This window comes from Echeneis naucrates, chromosome 12 (genome assembly GCF_900963305.1).
Source record: "Echeneis naucrates chromosome 12, fEcheNa1.1, whole genome shotgun sequence".
Lineage (NCBI taxonomy): Eukaryota > Metazoa > Chordata > Actinopteri > Carangiformes > Echeneidae > Echeneis > Echeneis naucrates.
This window is the reverse complement of record NC_042522.1, coordinates 8,701,205-8,723,073: the sequence shown is the minus strand read 5'-3', so window position 1 is coordinate 8,723,073 and position 21,869 is coordinate 8,701,205. Positions and strand designations below refer to the sequence as shown.

At 40.1% G+C, this 21,869-nt stretch overlaps 1 protein-coding gene across 1 annotated transcript in view; it reads right to left on the bottom strand.

Moving 5' to 3' along the window:
- Nucleotides 1-21,869, bottom strand: part of vav2 (vav 2 guanine nucleotide exchange factor) — a 177,070-nt gene that overhangs the window by 27,514 nt on the left and 127,687 nt on the right. The window contains exons 4-7 of the mRNA XM_029515090.1: nucleotides 11,700-11,768; nucleotides 4,171-4,276; nucleotides 1,784-1,882; nucleotides 11-79 (exon numbers count right to left, since the gene is read on the bottom strand). Of these exons, the coding sequence (XP_029370950.1) occupies nucleotides 11-79; nucleotides 1,784-1,882; nucleotides 4,171-4,276; nucleotides 11,700-11,768 (343 nt within the window). The remainder of the gene's footprint in view (nucleotides 1-10; nucleotides 80-1,783; nucleotides 1,883-4,170; nucleotides 4,277-11,699; nucleotides 11,769-21,869) is intronic.

Below are 21,869 nucleotides of genomic sequence, written 5' to 3'. Positions count from 1 at the left end.
AGATGCTCACCTCCAGGTTGACAAAGATAGCCTCCATATCCTGTGGACTCAGGACCTGCTTTAACGGGATCATGTAATTCTTGAAGAAAAACAAGAGACAATTTAGTGGAGAGAAAAGAAAAAGAGTACATTCACAGTTTTGAAAAATAACAGAACACAAACTTTGACTTCACAGTCTTTCATGTCACAAATGTACTGATTGAATTAAATAAAGCAGATCTGAGGAGACAAACAGCAGCATAAAGAACATAAATCATAGATATGCTGTTGGAGATGTCATCGCTTTACTGCTGTTCATAGGAACAGCGGAGTCATTTAATTTCAAGCCATAACACTGAGTGAGCCATAAATAGTGAGTGTATGGATGTTCCATGTGCTTACAGAAGAATAAAACCTGCCTGTTATTTTTTTAACATTGTTTTATGGTTGTCACATTCTATCGTCATAATAATAACAAATAGATCAACTAAGAAGCAACGGAGAGATGACAGGCTTTATTAACCCCAACTCAATTAAACTTAACGAGTGCTCTGATCATAAGATGGTTATTTATACTCATTTAGTCTTCTGTTGGTCTGATGTGGGAAACACACGACACACATTTAGTTTAATGAAATTAGCGGCGCGGATGATGTGTGGCCCTCCATCAAATCGTGAATGAAATCAGCCAACATGGAAACTGATGCGTTGGCAACACTGATCTTAACAATGGCTCATTAACACGCAGAGATGGTGTGCGAGTGAGTTTACGATGCCTTCAACATGGAAAGATTCCTGTTTTACTGGGAGCCTCCTTGACTCTGTCGGCATTAGTAGGCAGCAGAATTGATAGACATGGAAGGCACAGCAAAGTGAACATGAAGATCATCCCTCAAGATAATTACACTGTCTTTTAGTTCATATATTAGTGGGCAACAGATATGAACATGGATTCTTTGGGGCCACTAGCACCAATATAGACAACACACACAGACAACATAAGGTTCCCAAGACAAACCTGACGGCAACAAAAGAAAGGAGTGCAAAGATGAGAAAACATTGCAAAGGCAGAGCAAAATGTTGCTAAGACATGCAAAACACAGTGCATAGTTGAGAGTAAGGAGTCTGCGCGTTACACTACCCTCCTAAGAATTACTGTGTGCAGGAGGGAGGAATGTGGATAAAGAGGAAAATGCCAGAGGAGGCTATAAACATAAAACAGCTCCATGTTCACATGCCCACACCAGCTGACTCTGTAAACAAACTCCTCATTGGAAAAAATACCGATACCCTTGTTGCATTATAAAAAAGAAACATCTGAATATCTCAACCTCTAATAAGCTAGATCGGACCATGTTTCCACCAGTGAAGCAGTGGTAATACAAGGAGAAATTATGTAATTATAACGTGAGAACTGACCTTTAGAAAATGACTTAAAATAGTTTTTAAGGAAGTAGATGTAATACATGTAGTGTGTAAAAGGTAAATGTTTTCTTTTACTGGATAGCTTCCAAAACACTGTGTGTGTGCGTGATCAGGCATACTTAAAGCCTGTGGGATCAGTGTATCTTATGGAGGCTGAGCCAATAATAACCATATTGATCCCCCTCCTGTGACATTTGTGCTCCCAAATCAATCTGCCAATAGCTAACATTTCGATGCTGGGACTGAGCCTACAGGCCCAAGACACCAATTAAGAAGAAATGACAAAAGGATACTGCAACAATATTACCGTTCCTGGATATAAACACATCTACAACTTTAAGTGTACTATATGCACACAAATTCACTTTCTTAAACTCACCTTCTCAATGTCCTCTAGAGTCTTGTAGTACTTTGCTTCAGTCTCCTGGATCTCCACTAAGCAGCAGTTTCTCTTGTCATCTTCTGTCATTCCCATTTTCTACAGTGATAAGACACAAAATGATCAGCACACATGGGTGGCACGATAATTGATGAACTTATCTAAATTGAATTTATATGAAAAGATACAAAAATTTGAGTATCTACATGAAAAGCTAGAGCTTCAAGCTAGAGCCAGTGACCCATTTGTGTCAAATGCAGATGCAAAGTGATTCCACTGATAAATGAGCATACCAAGTGTTTTTAATAGGGAAGTATAGTACTGTACTGTACATGTCAATGTGAATATACATGTTTATATATTTTGTGCAGCCGTTGGTTTCTATTTATTTCCAAGTGTAACCTTTTCCTGTAAGTTTTTTCACTTTTTTCCTGGGCCACTCATCATCAGCCCTATTACCTTTATTTAAATCTAAACTGCAACAGCAGACTCACACTATGGCACGACCTCTGGTCAGATCACATTCAGGGTTTTCTGAATGAACAATGCCCTTATTGGCAGCAGCAGAGTCACCAGGCGTTGGGTGGGGTGCAAGGTGGATGTCTGCTGCTGTCACATAAGAGGCCAGGGTTCATGCATATAGTCCTGGTCTGTGGTTCAGACCCGTGGTATTTCAAAAAGGGTTCTTTAAACTAAAGCGCTGGACTAATTGATACAATCTTTGAATTGAGATACTTTATCGCAAAGTGGAAACCCATGATCACACCAATGATTCTCTGACTCTCTCTCATTGTAAGTAAATGTTGGAGGTTATGCCCTGGACAGGTCACCAGTCTATCTCAGAGTCGACACAGAGACAGACAAAGACGAACAACCACTCAGACCTACAGACAATTCAGAGTCTCCAATTAACCTAACATGTATGTCTTTGGGTGGTGGGAGGAACCCCAATCACAGGGAGAGCATGCAAACTCTGGCCTGGGAACCAAACCCACAATATTCTTATTGTGGGGCAACAGCATTAGCCACTATGCTGATGTACTGCCCAACAAATATGTTGTCTAAGTGAAATGTCATTGTATATGTGACTTGCCACGTGTCAGAATTATTTCTTAGAAACGCTCTTCCATGAGAAGCTTATAAACTGTTGCAGTTCAGTTGCACATTAATATAATTTCTAGGTGACAGGGTTTGTTTATGCATGATTGGCTGTGCTGTTGGAAAATTAATGGAGAGCAATTACTGCTGCAACAGAGGGAAAAATACATCCAAAAGATTCGAGCGAATATTGATTAACTATGGCGCATTATCTGATGGCAAATGAAAATATTCACCTAGACTGAGAGACGAAAACTGCTGGCATGGCTCAAGTAAAGTGAGGCAGGGATGATGCTGACTTTGTGTCAAGAGGCAATTACTGTGTGAAATTTTTTATTTCAGTTTTACTTAAGCTCAACTCAAGCAGTCACACTGAGATTAAGATCTGTGGATTCATTTACACACGTATGGATGTATATGTATTTGCTGTATATGCAGATGAATCCACAGTTATTAAACAGGTTGCACATTGTAAAGGAGCGGAGGTGGAGATACACAACTTAACCAGACAGAGCACTTCTCATGAGGCCTGATCTCTAAGCAAGTCTCTGCGTGCTTGTGAACATATGCGAGTTCACTCTGTCAGAGAACAATATGCAGCTTTGTAGATTATAAGTGAGTCACTCTAAAGAGTTTTTTTTTTAAACACTGTCAGTGATATGAGCAGCCCGACTGCTGAATAGTCATCTGGAACAGATACTTGCAGCTGATAAGAGTTGATAATACTGATAATGTGCTGGCTGCAGAAAAACTGCTGAAAGCACTGCAAAACTGAGTCGAGTTCACGCTTCAGTCCAACATGTAATCAATCGATCAGAGCCAAAGCTGAAACACAATAGGGTGATGCTTATTTGTCTTGTGATTCGAGATTCAATGTGACAGCTGCTGGTTGCTGCTAACGTCAGGCTAGTGTTGTAGTCACTGAGCTGAGGTCACAGACCTCTTCGCCTGGGCCTGAGTCAGACTGCGGACCAGATGGATGCTCCTTTTCCCCTCTGCATGGGTCACCACGCATACTATTAGGTTATTCACTTGAGATGCTGTGAGTTTGTTATAAATGAGGTGGTTGAGGGGGAAGGGAGGATTAGCTGACAGAGGTGGGGTAAGTCACAAGCACAGCAGCACTCACCTGCATGTATCTGATCTGCAGCAGCGTGAGGAAGGCAAAGCATTGCATGTCAGAAGTAGAATTTACCACCAGTTATAGAAGACATTTGCTTGTAAGGTTCCTGAGCGGTGCAAGGGAAAATGAAATCATGCGAGACTCCTGCTCTCTGTCCCGTTCTCACCATGGGTTGTCGTACTTCCACCTTAATGATGTCCTCATAGATGTCATCCCCATCATCCTCACACGGCACGCAGTCGTAGATATCGTCCTCACCCAAGTCATGCTCACTAAGGAAAAACACAAACACAAATTAAGTTAGATCGACAGATACTTCTAAACACAGATGAGGAACCATTTCACTCTCAGGAGAAAGGGCTCATACGTCCCTTAAAAGTGCTTTTACATCAGAAAGGCCCTGAGCAGTCAAACCAGAACAAGTTGATTTTTGTTCCCAGAATGACACTGTCAGAGGCAAAGGCACGCAATATTCACAAACCTCCACTCGGTTGTGTTATTGAGTGGCATTTCCCTTTAATGAGTTTATGTTGCTTGCGCACCCAGCTAGCTGACTGACCTTTAATTAAGCAAGCAGCCAGCAGAGCTCAGGCAGTTACTGTGGAGAACAGCATCTTCTGGGAAAGAGTCTCCTTGCTTCGGGAGCTCATCCCATACTTCCCCCTGAGCTCTAAAAGCAATTATTGTTTGGCAAACTTTTGGAAGCAGTGCAGACGCCATCAACAGGAAAATATTTTGGCAACAGGCCCGTGGAGTTAATAAACAGGAAACATTAAGTGACATAAAAGAGGAAATCAATTATTGGTTCCTGTAAACAAATAGTATGAACTCTGGGAAAAAAGACAAATGATTATTTTAAAAGTTGGCAACTGTTTGTCTCTTTTAAAGTAATACCATTCATTGTGAATGTATTGTGGCAGAGGTGGGTTATAATGGAGGCTGTTGTGGTCAGAAACACACCCGAGAACATGAAAAGCCAGAAAAAGTCTTGAGCTGTTTTCTGGCTGAACTCAATCCCGGCAAACTTCAGGTCTCAACTAATTTTTATATTCAACGGCTTGAGCAAGGGAAAAAAAAAAAAAAAAGTTTTTCAACAGTTTCTCAGCATCTGAGCATTTTAGTCTGGAGGAGAGTGTACATGGTGGAAGAAAATACGTCTTGTCATAAATGAATCTGTGAAAGTGTTGTCATGTTTATACATCACTGAATAAATATGTCATTTATTCATTTATATGTGATACATGAATAAATAAATATCCATCATAAATAAGTCAGCAGAGGCTCCACTGTGAAACTTGCCAACTCCCTTCCACCTGCTAGGGAAAGGAGCAGAGTTCAAGCTTGGCAAGAAGCCATCCATCTTAAATGTCCTTGAGGAGGTCACTTGATGCCAGATCACCAGGTGAAGGGAGCTTTTCTTTTTTGGATGAGTAGATCCTCATCTAAATATATTTATGACCCTCGAAGGTGTAAAAGTACCGGTATGAATATTTTCAAGGAAGATACATCGCCCCTACCTGAACAACGAGGGACCAAAACATGTCTGTCCCTTAACCAAACCAAAAGAGCTCAGAGCACAAGATCTAATTTTACTTTAACATCACTGAAATGGGATTGTTTTGGGGGAGGATTTTATACACTTTGTTAATTCATGAATATTGTATATATAAAAAAAATAAAAAAAAAGATTTGCAGGCACAGATTGTTGAATTTTGTCCACATCACACGGCTACATCTGACCTTCTACATCTGCCATCATGTCTAAAATATTCCTCCCATCACTATGCGAAGAAGGGATGAAGAAAATGAGAGAAGATAAGTGCCCTAAATCAAATGTTTAGCTTTTTCGTCATGCTTGTGCATGGTGGGGGTTGTTTGAAGTTTTAATTGAGGTGGCTTGGTTCACTCTCAGCTATGCGCTTCTCCTTTCTTCATCAAGTAAAAGTGTCTCATGCTGAATACTGAGAAGGCTGTGTGGGAGGACAGTGGCCAGCTGATGACATCCCATCAGTCTCCTCTCTGAACTTGGAGGCTGAAGCGTACCCTCCACAGAGACTTAATGTATTGCACTGAGGAGAAGCTTTTTGGGGGGGTGGCTGTTGCATTTCATTTTCCTCCAGTTCCTTGGAGACAGCATTATGTGAGGGCGGTTTAGTGCAGTGATATGAACGTGACCTGTTGAGAGACATGAGGGGGCAGCTTCTCCAGGGAGAACACGGAGGAGGAGCTGCAAACATCACAAAAAGATGAAAAGATTCCAAATGAAAAACTGAATGGAATGATTTTATCTGAGTTTTCATCATCTATATTGATCATGGATATAAATATAAATACTTTTTTCTTAATTCACACTGACATTTAGGCCCCATCGTCTTTCCCAGCTGGGGATTTTGACATGGTCAATATCCACATATCTGTAATGCATCTCATGCTTTTGTGATGTTGAGCTTTTAAAATATACACAAAATAGAACCGTAGACTGCGTAGTTTCATTTAAACTTCTGGATTTCAACTATTTACTTCCCCTGATTGTCGACATCGATTTTTCTGAATAGCATTGGGAGACGGTTCCCTATTACTGCTGCTACTCTACTGACCCAAAACCTGTATTGACATAACTGATTATTCATTAGCAAGAGGAATCCATGGTTTGATTGTTTTAGATAATTCATGTCTGGATTTTAAAGAGTATTGGTGATGTTATTAATCAACTTCTTAAGTGGCTAACTGTTTCACTGTCGACATGCATTGATCTTTCAGTGATAGAACTCTAATGAACCTCTTCTTGAGACCTTTATTATGCCAAAACTCAATAGTTTGGCCTACATATCATGCTGGGTTTCACAAAATCAAAAAGGCTAGTAAAAATGACTTGCTTGTTGACAAATTATTCAGTGGCTCGATGAGGTGGAGGTTTGGGTTTTTTGCACATCAACACTTTATTAGTGAGAGAACTTTCAACAGCTCCTTGCTTCCTCAAATTGCTGTTTAAAGATTAGAATGGCTGATTATATAAGAAAGGATTGAGAAGTCAAATTGTGTAAAGAAGCCATAATGTATTGACGTATCTCGGAAAACGGCAGCACTTCTCACTTGATTTATTCCCTCTGTAAATGTTTTCCTAATGAGTTTTTAATGAGCCTCAGTCTCTAGTTTCAGGTCTTCTTCAACACAAATTTTCAACAATAGTCCAACTTAGAAGAAAGCTGCTAGAAAGAAAAGAAAGCTCCTCAAGCTGCTACAAATGGGTGACATCCAGATGGATTACTGCTGACTTGGTTTTATTTTCCAGGTTAGTTGTGGTTAGGTGATGGTAACTTGAGCCTTCTTCTTTGTTCTTTTATTATTTTTTGTAAGATTGAGATAGCAGACGTCTTCGTCAGTGCTAAAGTAACACAAAAAAACAAAAACAAAACACAATTCCAGTCACATATCTCTCTTCTACTTGCTCACACTACATTTCTTGTTGATGTTTTGTTTTTCTTCACATTGAGACACCGGAGCAATTTGTGTGCCAATTTCCTGCTGCTCCTTATGGCCATCCTGTCATTGATTGTTAGTGACAACTACCTTTCCCAAGAGATAAATTGCCTTCACATGCAAATGACTTACAGGAAATGAATATTTTACCTGAGGACAAAAGTTTTTTTTTTTTTTTTAATCTGAGGTTAGAAAATTATGGATATGGCAATGTTACATGAATTCTCAAGGGTGTCAGAGCTCAAAGTGTGTGTGTGTTTTTAGATAATGACACAATGCAAATTTTCTACGTATATCCCTGTTTCATTGGCTCAAGTGACAACTTGATTGAATCATTCAAATGAATTCATAACTGTATGTTTGTACAGGTTGGGGTGTGCTTCCGCATGTGCATACATTATAATGCATCAAACAGTGGGAGTAGAGGCCCAGAGGGCTCATGAATTAGGTCTAATTTTCTGTCTGATTACACACTGACAGGCCAGAGGGTGTTCAGTGTGTTTGCACGCAATCGGCCTGCTGGCCTCTGTTCCCAGTACTCAATGACATCGGGTTACATCAGTGGGGAATGGGGTATGATTCACTGGAGCTACTGAGCATATGTCCCCAAAGGCATGAATGCCCTACAGGTTTCATTTAAAATACTAGGTTTCTTTTACATATACATTTACAATACTCTGTGGGGGAAGTCCAGCATTTATCCCTCCAAAAAATTGTGTTTGTTAAAAAGATAACTTAAAGCTGACCAAAAAAGCGAGTACGTACCTAAGGTGTGTGGGATTTTCAAATATCAGTATACCATCTAAATTAAAATTTCATTTAAAACGACGTGTGAATTCATTCCTGACAGTGAATGATACACTGAGCTTCATTTATTTCCAGGCAATTGATTTTTTTCATGTCAATTGGCTCAAGGGATTAATGGAGCAAAATAAACCACAGAAGAGGGACACAAAGGACTGGTGACACCATTTGCTTCAGACTGTAAATCTGTGTGTCTCCTTTACGGAGGAAAAAGTCCCTTGGCGACTGTGACCGATCCACTCCCATTTCATGCTTTCTCAACTCAACGATGGAGTCACTGCAGACGTACTGAAAGTTACACAAGTAAAAATCAGAGTGCCAGAGGCAGGAAGTCGGAACTTGGTGTACCACATCAACCCAGGAGACCTCAGTTAGGTAGAGACTGGACTCCACCGGACTCAGATACTCGTGGAAACAGGGAAGGTCCACAAGACTGCATTTTGTAAATGTATGCTTTAACCCCTCACAGATTCTCCATACCTTTCATTTAGAGCAGCAACTTGTTCTGACAGCCCTCAATCCACCTCACAGGTAATGAATTACTCTGATGTGATATTGTAAAAATGGAAATCATACACACATCGGAGTGGCTTCTACTAGACCTATAAAATGATGATAGCAACCAGAAAAGACTCCATCACATATTTTGGATTTATTATATTGATGAAAACTGAACCTCCAGCTATTCTCAGACATCTCTGAGGTTCACTCTATTGGCTGCTCCAGAACAAATAACAAAAGGCTGATCAATCTTCAGCAGGAACAATGTTGACCATTTGGTATGTTTGGCATGATCTCTGCTTTTAGATCTCACCTCAAAATCCATTTTATAGATTGCTCTCCATAGCAGTCAGCACCCTTTTTAATTTTACCGCTGAACTTAATGGTGCCATTTTATTGATTGTTATTGTCAGCTGTAATATGCTGATTAACTCCATGCTGCTTTATTGTCTTATATTTCAGGTGACACTGGTGTTGTTTTATTCCTTATACACTGTTGTTTTTATGAGATAATTTGTTCTCTTGCTGCCTTATTTTCTTCCAGCTTGTGTACAGCATCCATAAACCAGAATTACCACCTCGTTGTTAGTTGCCTTTGTCAGCTACTGCAGTTGCTGTTAATGAGGATATGAATTCTTTAGTTATGGCAAAAAAACTGTTTTTTCGATTTACAGTGCCATTTGATTTTTGACCTCCAAACAGTCTATCCTCGCATCCAGGTGAACGTTAGTGCCATATTTGCAGAAATTCCCTGAATGAGATATCAAGACACTGGGAAAGAGGTACAGAAAGACAGACAAACTGTCAGTTTTCAGCACAGAGGCACAGAAAATTACTCTTATTACTGCGGTAAGATAATTTTCTTTACGGTCACTTTTGCAGTTCAGTCATGCACTCATAGTAAATGATGCATGCATCAATATTTCAGGCTAATTAATAAGTCTTTCAGAGCAGGGTTATTGCTAATGTGGCCAATGTGCTAAGTGTGTCCAACTGCATTAGGTGCAAGACCTGCTGATGAATCAATTATGTGTCTGTCCATTGATGAAATTAAATGCATGCATGTTCTTTGTAAAAAGGTCAAGAGCAGCCAAGCTGCTGAGTTGCTTTATTAATTCAGTATGTCTTGTCCTGCGCTTTGCACCCAACAGGTTACACAAAGAGCACCATGTTACATGACAAGGAAAATGGTTGTGGTTCATCAATCAAAACAGCAACTGTTACTGTGAAAAATAACTAACTTATGCAGCTGTATTTTATCTGAAAATTCTGTACCTACGTGTAGGTGTAGCTTCCTGCCAGTTAACATAATTTGAGCCTGAGGAAGATGTGACCTCTGACCATCTATGTAGGGACATAGTTAAAATGATCTGGAACAGGAATGTTTTAGAAAAACCCTATATGACTGTTGTCCATAACTCTTTAACTTTGAGACACTGCTTGTACCATCCTTTTGTCTCTTATATCTATCTTATTATTTTGTGTGTTTACTAAATTGTTGCTCAGAGCACTTTTAGGTTACACTTCCACATCATATAAACACACTGACCGCTTCTGAGAAACAGATGAGCTCGGCTTAAGGCACTATTAAGCGGCTGCCATGGTTACAGAAAACCATGAAACACAATGGAAAACAGAGGAGATTTCACATTTTAGAGGTTGGCGGCAAATTAAAGATGTGCCATCAGCCATACGGAAAAAAATATAGCTGAGACACTTTCTGTGACCTGTTACTATGGATACCATGCACTGACTATAGCCAGTGGGTCTTTCAATGGTAATTTGTAAATTCAAGTGAGCTGTATTCTGTGAATATGCCATTTTTACATGATGAACTTGATTCTGGTCATAACAGTAAATGCATGAACCACCATAACCTGATTACAGTCTGATTACTTTTTTGAAACAGACAATGAACTTGTCCATTCTGCGAATGATTTTTCCAAGTCTGACACCCCAGTGGGCTGATTCACTCCCACACTCTAATTTTATAACTCCAGATTTAGTGACTGAGGCTGTGGGCTATAAGCATATTTCTATCAAGACTGGGCACCACTAAAAGTGTGCAGAATTACCTCTTTGCAGATTCTTTTGACAATGCACATCTGCACGTAAAGACAGTAACACTAGATTACTGTGAATCAAATGAAAACTAAAAATGTGATGGTTTCACATCAAGGAGTTGTAAAGATTAACGTTTTCGAGTTCGGTTTTAAAGGCAAAGGGCTGTGGTCTGAGCTTGAAGGGCTGTATGTATGGCTGAGCTGCATCCTAATCCAGCATTAACCTGCTTGGCTGTTGCTCTCCTCCAACAAGAGCACATTCCTCATCCCCTGAAGAATATCACAATCATGCATTCAGCTGGCATATATCTATAGCCTGCATGTTACTCTTTCTGTCTGTCGCTCTCTTCCCTCCTATCTCCCTGTGACAAATGACACCCATCTCCGAGTGGTTAACTAAGTATTCACCCTTAATCTGAATGGACTGAGCGGTTGTCACAGCTGGGAACGTGGCCAACTTCCTAGACCCTTTGACTCTCTTTCACACCCAGCTAAACCCACCCACCCACCTAACATGCACCAAGTCAGGCAGACAGACACCAAGGCAACCAGGCCGAAATTCATAGCAGTGCTGCTGTCGCCATGGCAACAGGCAGAGTGACAGAGAGGCTCCACGCTTATGTAATTAGGTGGGTAGAGGAAATTGCAAGGAAGTGGCAATCTCAGTTCATTTTGAAACATCATAAGATGTGTTGAATATGGGATGAGAGATTTTATGAGCATCTTAACACATCCAGGGATTCATCTGTATTCATTGTGATTATTAAATTACTCTAAAAATATCTTTAATTTTATGATTAACTATTCATTTTTATTTGTGGGTGTCTGTAGTGGAATTTATACTCACTCTGCCAGCTCCTCAAGGCTCCGGTAGACATCGTCCTCATTCAGCGCCGTATCCTCTGATGGAAAGGGCCTGGTGCACACACAGACACGGAGAGTGAGAGAGGCTACAGAACACTGTATCACACCACAGTCTTGTTCCAGTTAGGGACAAAAAATGTGTGTCCTATTTGTCAGTTTGTCACTCATGGCTCCAGTCATTTCAGCAGCACAACAGCATGATGCATTCAGCAGAGGAGTCCATCTGTCACATAAAACATTGTCAAAACACATTGACACACTGCAGCTGACATAAAAAAAAATAAAAATAAAAAATAAAAACAACAACAAAACAAACACACAAATAAAGAAAACATGGCTTCTTCCAACAGGGAACTTTCTCAGGAATTGAGAATGTAAAAGAGCTTCTTTGCCAGATGTCTCAAAAATCCTCTCTGGAGGTTTGGAGCAGCTTTTCATAACCTTCAGCCCAAATGCAGAGCAAGATGAAATGTTGTGATGGAGACCTGTTTTTTGTTATTTTTCCCCCACCACGATTAAATGAGACCTTCTTTACTTATATGCTCACTCAGCTCGAAATCATTGAGTGCAGCAATAACGTAAATTATAAAAACCAGCACACTTTGGATAGCTCAAACCTGCACCACCCTCCTCTTTGATTTCTCATTTCCATCCACAGGATGGACACAAACACAACATTGCCAAGAAGTAGCAGAGCATATAAATGGAAGACTGAGAAATTAGCCCATAAAAAGGGGCAGATTCATTCCTAATCTTTTTAAGGATATCTACCTTCCACAAACATTATCCCTGAAGTGCATAATCAGCCTGCCGTGTTTATGATACTTTATTTTTTTCTCCCAAGATCTGATTGCTATAAATTATAGTTTATTAGTTTAATGCCATGCACAATTGAAGCCCATTAAACTCACTAAGGTTGTGATCAGAGCTAATCACCAGCCATGCAAATGATTGTGAAACAAAAATAGCCTGGATGATGGCAATTAATTCTGAGTGTGTCTTACAATGTTAAAATGTCTCACATTAAAAAAAAAAAAAAAAGTCCTGTCCAGTTTTCAAAGTATTCAGATGAATCACTACTTTTCATCTGTAGTTGTATGTGTGCATATGTTTTGACCCTGGTCACTACATGCTGTTTTAACCATTCTCTCCTAAAACTATAAATCCTACATAAAGCAATTGTTTCTGCAATGGTATAAGACTGACCTTGACTCCCACTGTATAATGTATCCACTAAACACGATTTGTTTTCCTACTGTCAAAACACACACACACACGTACACACAATCACCTCTACAGTACCATTACTCAAAACAGAACTGGAGTACAGAGCAGGCAGGAGTGGGTGACGTGTTCAGGTTCATGGTGAAAACACGCTGCGTGACGATGAGTTACAAATGGAGGACTGTGATTCAAAACATCTTCTGGGGTTATTAGAATTTGGAAAATTGCATTTATATTTCAATATAATACTATCAGGAAGCTGGAGCACCCAGGGGAAACCCACACAGACCCCATGATCCCAAGCTGGTTGGCAGGGTTGACCCCAGAGCCCTATCACTGTGAAGTGACAGCGCTAACCACTGCATCATTGTGCACACACTAATGTAAAACAAAGATCACTGAAACATGGGTTTGATTTGAATGATCAGGCCAGCATGTTTAAACATAGGCAAGGAAAATCCACTATTCATAGTTTTCACGTGACGTCACGCCATTGCGGGTACGCCCCCTGGAGGGTAAAGGACGCTACTTCCTCTGCCCGTCCAACTACTACTTTTTTTAAAACTAGTTTTGGCTTAACTTTTACCAAAACGCCGGGCAGTTGCTGTGAAACTGGTTGCACAAATCGACGAGGAGACATGCCTGGGTTGTCCCTGTTCCTGTTCCCCTTTACGCTGATTTACTGCTGAGTCGTGCGTAGTTGCTAAGTTACCGTGCGTAATTAAAGAAGAAACGCAAATAGAAACACAGCTGGGTGTACGGAAAGCGAAATGGAAAAAGCCAATGTGTAGGTTACCGGTATGGTATTTATTATATAACAAAATAAATTGAGAATGCATTTGTTCGGGCATTCTTTGTCAATCTTTCTGTAAATGGATGCCAGCTAGCATAGCTGTGTGAGTGTAGCCTACGTTAAGGAAACCTCACTGCCGGATCACTTACACTAGTTAGTCGCTTCGAAATGGACTGCTAGCTAACTGGTTAGCATGCTCGACCGACGAATTGATGACATTATTTTTGACGTATAATGTTACTATTGCTTACCGTTTATTTGGAAACGGGCGGAGCGCATCCGAATGACATATTGCTGGTCCTCGGAAACACCCACCGGATAGTGTCCATATTTTTCATAATTCACGAACTCGTTGAACACAAGTTTGTCCATTTTACCATAAAAAAAACATACATTCACATGACAAACGCCAATCCTAACCCTTTGGGAAACTGGGTTGGGAATTAGGTATGTAATGTAATGAAATGTAATGTGAAGGTCCATTCCCGATGTGGGCACCTGAACTTGTCTACGGAGTTAATTGGTTGCGAGTAATGGACTGGGCTAATGCAGATACGCCCCCCCCCCCCCAGGACCTAGGCCGAACCAGACCAGACGGGTGAGAGACAGGACGCGTCCACAGACTAGACCAGTAAAAGAGCGAAGGAATCACCCACTGAGATGAGTGGAATATGGAAGGAGGAGGAGGAGAATGTGGAAAAAAAACACACCTATTTTAGTGATAGTTAAGATTATGTAATATTTGAGTTAGAAAAGTTCCTAACTTGTTTTCTTCCTTATTGTAACCCCCCCCCCCCAACAAATGTTTTGGCCACCGATCCTTCGCTAAGCCCCGCCCCCCTTGGTTACTGTTGCTATGCTAGCGTGTTGTCTGTTGTCTGAAGTTCGGTAGGAAAATGTCCAGTCAGCATCAGTCCGTTGATCAGAAAGGAAAGGAAAGAAGAATAACAAAATAAAGGGTTGAGAAATTTTCTATACAAATGTTTTTTAAAAAGGTGGTGACGGTGAATTTGAGACGAGATGGAGCAAGGTAAGAAACAGGGCCGTTAGCTTGTAACGTAAGATAACTGGCCAGCTCTAATGCTAACGTCCATTAGCCTAGCTTGTATTAAAGCCTGACACAAAACGTTATCTTTGACAGTTGTTGTTGTTGTTAATGTTTTGTGTGTGTGTGTGCAGGCAGACATGTATTCTGTGATGAGGAGCTGGACCTTGTTGTCAGTGATGTCCACAGAAGACATCCACACTCTGGCTACAAGCTAATGTGTGCTCCAGGTAACAATACGGCCACGATGTATGATGTAGAATGAGCCGATCGTTATGGAGAAATAATCGAGGTAGGATGAAGATTATACATCGTGGCCATATTCTTAACTGGAGCACGTACAGACATGGCCACGATGTACAATCCTCACCCTACCTGGATTTTTTCTCCATAAAAGCGGGTCATTCTACATCATATATCTTGGCCGTATTATTACCTGGTGTGTATCACCACGTTCCTTCTTTAAGTACGTACGGTAACATAGCACCTACGCACGATTCAGTAGTAAATCAGCGTAAAGGGGAACCGGAACCTGGGGGTTGACACGCCGGCAGCGGCCAAATCGCACTGATCCCTTTCTCCACAGAAACCCAAGCTGTCAACTGTGGGTCATTTAAACTGTAGCAATGGCTTACCTGACATTTGGGAGGGAGATCGTTTTGATTAGATTTACGTTATAAGGGACCGTGTCTACCTAACCAAAATACTCATGCATTGTCACTACGGCCCCAGACCGCGGACTGAAGAAGTGAACTGACACTAACGACCCGTAGCCACGTTAGCTAACGCTCGCACTCACCTTCGCTTTAACAATGAAGAATTTCTTGTCCTTCACCTCACAGACGACATCATCAGAGACCCATCCAGATTGAAAATCCGTATAACTGTCCCTACTTTTGAATGCGTTCATCCTGGCGGCAGTGCAAGAGGAGCGATTCTCCACCAGATAAATGGAAACATCGCTGTTTTTAACGGCTGGAATGCGGTGGCGTCTGTCGTGTATGGGTCGTAAGTGCCCAGAACCTGCACTTTAATCATGTATTTTTCTCTTCTTCTTTAGAGATACTATCTAAATTTGTGTGTCTTGAAACCGTTTGGAAATTGACCGGTTTGCGTTGTTGTTCTCCGGCGTTTCCAGTGTTCGACGCCATCTTGGACCGGGATTTTTTGCCCTCCAAGGGTCAGCGCGAGCGTGACTCGAGCCACGTGACTGAAAACTGAATGGTCCAAAATTTAAAATGACATTGCTGCGTGACATTGATCACATATATTCGGAATTAGTTCAGGACGCTTGTCATATAAAACGTGAACAATCTCACTTTAGAATGTATCTTTGAAGTGCTAGTGCATCAAAGCTCAGTTCCTTTGAGCATTTGCTGTCTGTGGAGCAGGCACCCCCCCAGGTCACTGAACTCCCCTGTGTGTTTGAAGTTCCTGCTGAAGACCTCTCTTTTTGTGCTTTTCTTATTATGTGCATTGTTTTTGATTTGTCTCTATCTTTTTCTTCTTGGTCTGTCTCCTCCTCACATTTTAATTATATATATATATATGGCATTTGTAAAGCCTTTTGAAACCTGGATGAGAAATAAAATTATTCTTAATTAAATAAAATTCTTTCTTTCCTTACTACATAAATGCACAAAGACAGGAGATTAAGTTGGGGCCTGAAAAATATAGACAATTTGCTGCTTCTCACCAAGAACCTCGCCGTAGTAGCCAAATCAGTCACATTTTGGGAATCCTTGGTATGTGTGGAATGCATAGCGAATCAGTTAAATTCAACTGGCTAAACTGCCCATTGTGCAAACCAGAACATTTAGAAACGTTTATTCAGTGAGGCCTGCATTAGCTAAGCACAAGCTCTGCTACTTGATCCACATTAGAAACATTTTTTTTTCAATCATTTGAGATCAAGTCTGAAGAAATATTGTGCATTAAATGGTGAAAAAAAATATACATTAGTATGAGTAGACATTAGCAGTTGCAAGCGACTCACAAGAAACCAATGTCGTTATCCATCATTTCTCTTTCACTCAAGTTTTAAGATTGGTTTTAAGGTTGTTTTACTGAAAGCTGTGGTCAGAGTGAGTGGCATCAGCTATAGGGTTAATGAATGCTAAGCCGAATCAGCCTGATCAGCCTGTCACCCTCAGGCCCACACACACACACGGAAAAGGAATATGCAAACTCTCTTATAAACTGATTCACTTACTCTGCTATTTCTTCAGCTGTGTTTAAGTGGTCTAACTTCATTAAAACTTCTGTATTTTCAAGAGCTAATTACAAGCATTGTTATTACCACAACACAGAAACTGCCATGTCTGATTAATGGTGCTTTCTCACACAATGTTATGAGCAGAAACGCAGCACAGGAGCTGTTTCCTCCAGAGTGTAATAGCACACCCCCAGCTGATGGCCCCCTCCAATGAAATGTGCATTATATTATAAGTTATTAATGGAGTCCCACAGGACAAAGTTTAATTATAGAGTAGTTTGTGCAGATATGTGTGTGTATGTATGGCCGCACTGATGTTTTGTAGAGCCAAGCAGTGTCCAAAGCTGCCATTTTCATTTTTCTTAAATGATGCAACCAGGGATAATTGAACTATGTCCTAATGCTACTAATTTCATCAGAACCCCTCTGATGAGGCGTCTCTTGGCTATTCAATGCCGCTCTCTGTCTGTTGTCTTTCCTGCAGGCTTGTTGCTTCATATTGCTCAGGTCTGCGTGCTGCAGCAAAGCAGAGTGGATGTTACTATACATAGTTTTTTTATTTTTTTTTTCCAAATTAATAAATTTTCACATGATACAAACCATATTTGTTGTGTTCTATTATATTTCATCAGAATTCTTTTGGTACAATAATAACACAATGTTTATGTTATGCGGAAAATCTGTTATTAACTTAAAGTTCTACGGAGGACTTGAATTTTGAGGTGCTCATATGCTGTTCCTGTCAATGGGGTGTCACTATATAACGTCATATCCATTGTATCTCATCAATACAGCAGAGCTTATTTGGTTCATTATTGAATGCTTGTGTTAAGATTTGAAGAAATTAAGTTGTCATCTACAAAGGCAACAATTGTGTTGCAGTAGAGTCACGATAAATAAACTCAAAAATTTCTTTGGAAGCAAATTTAACATATCAAATTGAATATTGGGTTTGAAACACAGAGGTTGAATGAAGAACAAAGGGCACTGCCTGTCATATTCCCTTATTGTGGAAGAAATAATTCAGTTGAAGTCTAAGTGAGCAAAATTCGAGTTAGTTCTTCCATTCTACATTCTTAACATTTATCCCTCTCCATGTTTTCTGGGCTGTATTTATTTTTTCCTCTGGTTAACTCTTTTATATGTTAATCATTTCCAAAGGTGGTTTGAAAAGATCTATAACGTGTTACTAACTGCGCAGAAAACAAAGACTGCTGAGTCGGAACACTTCCAGTGAATTAATCCCAGTTAATTGCAGCCTTAACCTGGAGCTATTAGTCTCAAATGCATCTGCGGGCAAGCATAAAATTAAATAAAAGAAAACCCAAGAATAACGTGAATATTTACTTTGAATTAAATTGATTATCCTCAAGCAGATTACATGTAAATTGATGCAGCTTTCATTGGGGCATGGGGGACCAGGTGATTGCACTGCCTTTGTCTTATTTTCAGAACTGTCTGTTCAAATATTGTGGTGTCAACTAGAGCAGAGATGAATTCAGACTGTATTTGAAACTAACGTGCCAACAGACAGCCTCTCCCTCTCGTGCTGCCCTCTCATGAAGTTTATCATTTCAATAAACCGTAATGTTCTTGTGATCATTTCAAATTTCTTTTTCACTGCCTGTAAAGCTGATGCTAGTGTAGAGGGAATTGTTCCTACGCGTTTGCAATGTGACAATGGGGCAGTAAGCCAGTCCCATTGATCAACAAATGGTGAACAGCAGAAATACAGTGTGGTCGTTAGGTGTGAACACAGCTCAAATAGCCAGCAAGTTTCCTGTCCCAGAGCTTGGCTTTGTTTCTGCCGGGTCAATAAATTGCCGGAGCTCGAGCAGGCCTGTGCACTTATTGTAGAACACCTGTCCATAAACTGCTCCCTCCCCCCTTTAAACCTGGCACTGGAGTTTTATTCAGCAGAAGCTCATTGTGGTGGGAATGGTGTATGTGTGATAATTAGGTTAACATAAGAGCAAGTGCATTTTTACTGGCCCCTTGCATGTATAAGTTAATTTGGCAACAATTACGTGTGAAATTGGCGTACGTGATGCGTTCAGGCGGTGTGTAAAAATAAGGAGTGGACGTGCAATGCGATAACAACACTCTAATGTGTGTGAAGTAATTCAGCAGTGTGACTGTACAAAGCTATGCCAACAGAATGAAGGAAGAGAGGGAGGTGCAAATGGTGTTTGTTAACACCATCTTCCTCCTATTGTGCAGCGAAACCTCCTCATCCACTTTAACGAATGTGTAGGATTATAGACCTATTTTGATCATGTGCTAAGTACAAAGAAATGTTATTTATATCTGCCAAATAAAATCTTATGTGTATTAAATGCAGTGAAATCCCTCCAATCACAAATGGGTGTTCATCAGATAAAGGTCAGAATAAATGTAATTCATTCGTAATTATTAGTTAATGAATAGTCGTTTTATCTGCAGCTTTTCCCTATTTTAAGTATGAATTAAATGCAACATCTCTGCAATGTGAAAGTGGTGGAAATTGGAATTGCCATTGCTTCTTCTTTTTTTTATGACAATGCCTGTTTAAGTTTAAGCTGTGGCCGTTTTTTTTTCCATTTCATTCGATTTTTAAATATGCTGTTTACTTTAATCCCATTCATTAAACATTTTATTTCTCTGCTAAGCCAACATAAGTATCATCATTACTTTTCTTCCACAACCTGCTTTTTATGGCTCATATCCAATTTGCGGATCGTTATATACAACTAGCTGTTACTTTTCAGCAGTATACATGAATAAATTACAACAGATGAAACAAATGAAAACTTAAAAATTTTAGAACCAACCTGCTGGTTGCATCTCTCATAGGATGTGTCAGTTTAAATAGAGCTAATACTAACTTTTATTACTAACCACATGCTTTATAGCCAGTGTAGCCAGCAATCGCAGTTCACTCATCAGTCTAGAAGAAAAATTGTAAGTTTGGAATCAAACATCTTTCACACAGCAAGAGTTGCAGTAGTGTAAGGCAAGCTGGCATGCTAACCAGCTCGCGCTAGCCAGACCAGCCTGTCTCATCACTTTCAGAGTCAGTGCTGCATCTAGACTGCTCTGAAGGAGTTGTGCGAGCACCTCCTGTCCTTGTCTTACAAATGCACAAGACTGGTTACTAAAGTGCTAACGTTGTCTATCTAAAATTAGAAATAGCTCCTCTTATCAGCCTGGTGCATTCACACATACAGGCCTGAGTCATACTTCTGGAAAATGTAAGTACTCCTGCGTCTGAAAAAACAAAACAAAACAAAACAAAACTTAAAAGTAACATCCTGCTGAAGGGAGCACACACTGTACTTCTGAGAGCGTAGTGTGATAGTAGGATATAAAGGCCTATAACGTTATCTAAACCCCTCTGCAAGCCTCTTCCTCATCTGCTCTCTGTCTTGGTGGTGAGCTGAGCTCTTGTACAATATGACCCTGATCCCCACAGTCCCTGATACACACTCAAATAGCAGGGATCAGTGATGAACTGCGCTACTGAAGTGTGAACAGGTTGAAGGTCGGAGTGGGGTTAGCTGAGGACAGTAAAGATAAGAAGGGAAGAGCAGGAGGCTGAATAACAGGACGGAGGATGACGCAGGCTTATACCACGGATAAGCTGTGAGAGTACAAAATTCAGGAGCTAGGACACACAAAGGGTGAGGAACATTAGGTTTCACATAATGAAGATTAAGGTTTTGCACAAGGAGAGAGAAATTTGGTCATATTTTACTTTGGAGTGATGCTGAATTTTTCAGAAAGTATGGAGACGTAAGATGGGGAAGTAATGAACTTAGGTGCAAAATTAAAACTTGAATGTCTTAAAATTCACAGAAACAAATGTTTAATTCTACCATCATTTTTATGGGATGACTAAAAAAGAGAAAATTCCAAATAAAAATGTCAGGATTTTACTCACTTATATTAAAAAGAGCACAGAAAGATATGCCATAAATTAGTTATGGAAGGATCTCTATTGGCTGACAGGCGAAACTGAGGGTGAAAAGGAAATATCAGGAAGCAAAGAAACAAAGGAAAGTATGGATATAGCAACTCATTGTAAGTCATCCAAGCTTGAACTGTGAATATCAAAAAAGGTAAGAAACAAATGGCCACATTTCCTTGCAGGAGTTTTCTTCTTACAGATGCAGGAGAAGAGAATAAACAAACGGATAAGTGATGGCATGTCTATTGTTTTGTGTGTACATGCATATGAACATGCAAATGTGTATTTATCTGCTAAACAAAATCCTTAATTTCTGGGCAGGACTGTGATGTTGACACATCAACAGAGATGTGAACTGTCAATGTGGCCTGACTACAGAGAACAGACATCAAAGTCAAGATCAATGCACTTCAACAGAATGTCAATAGACATGCCTGTGGCAATGCTGCTCAGAGATTTAACAGAGTGAGGAACTCTTCAGTCATTTAGAGCTCAATGGATGGTCTGATGGGGTATCTGTGCTTAAATGAATGGAGACCTTCAGGGTTATTGTCTGGGCATTGAGAATGACACCCTGTGGAATTAAAGCTTGCAAAGGTCTAAAAGGTCTTTTAAATCACTTTATTTGGTACTACATCCCTTATTAAACTAGGTATGTTTCTAAAGAAAAAACAGTATGGACAGACAAAAAGGGTGAAATTCAACGTTCAATGTTCATTCAAATACAGATGAATACAAACTTGTTATCTGTTGAAAATGAAGGGACCATTTTTATTAATGGGTTAGGATTAGAGTGTTACACAGTTTATTTCCTTATTTTGATGAAGCACACCCGTTTCCTCTCACTAATTGCTCCGAGCCAACTGGACTACCCTTTCTTGATTACAATCTCAGAGGCAACGCAAGACTTCAGAAAAAAAAAAAATTTTT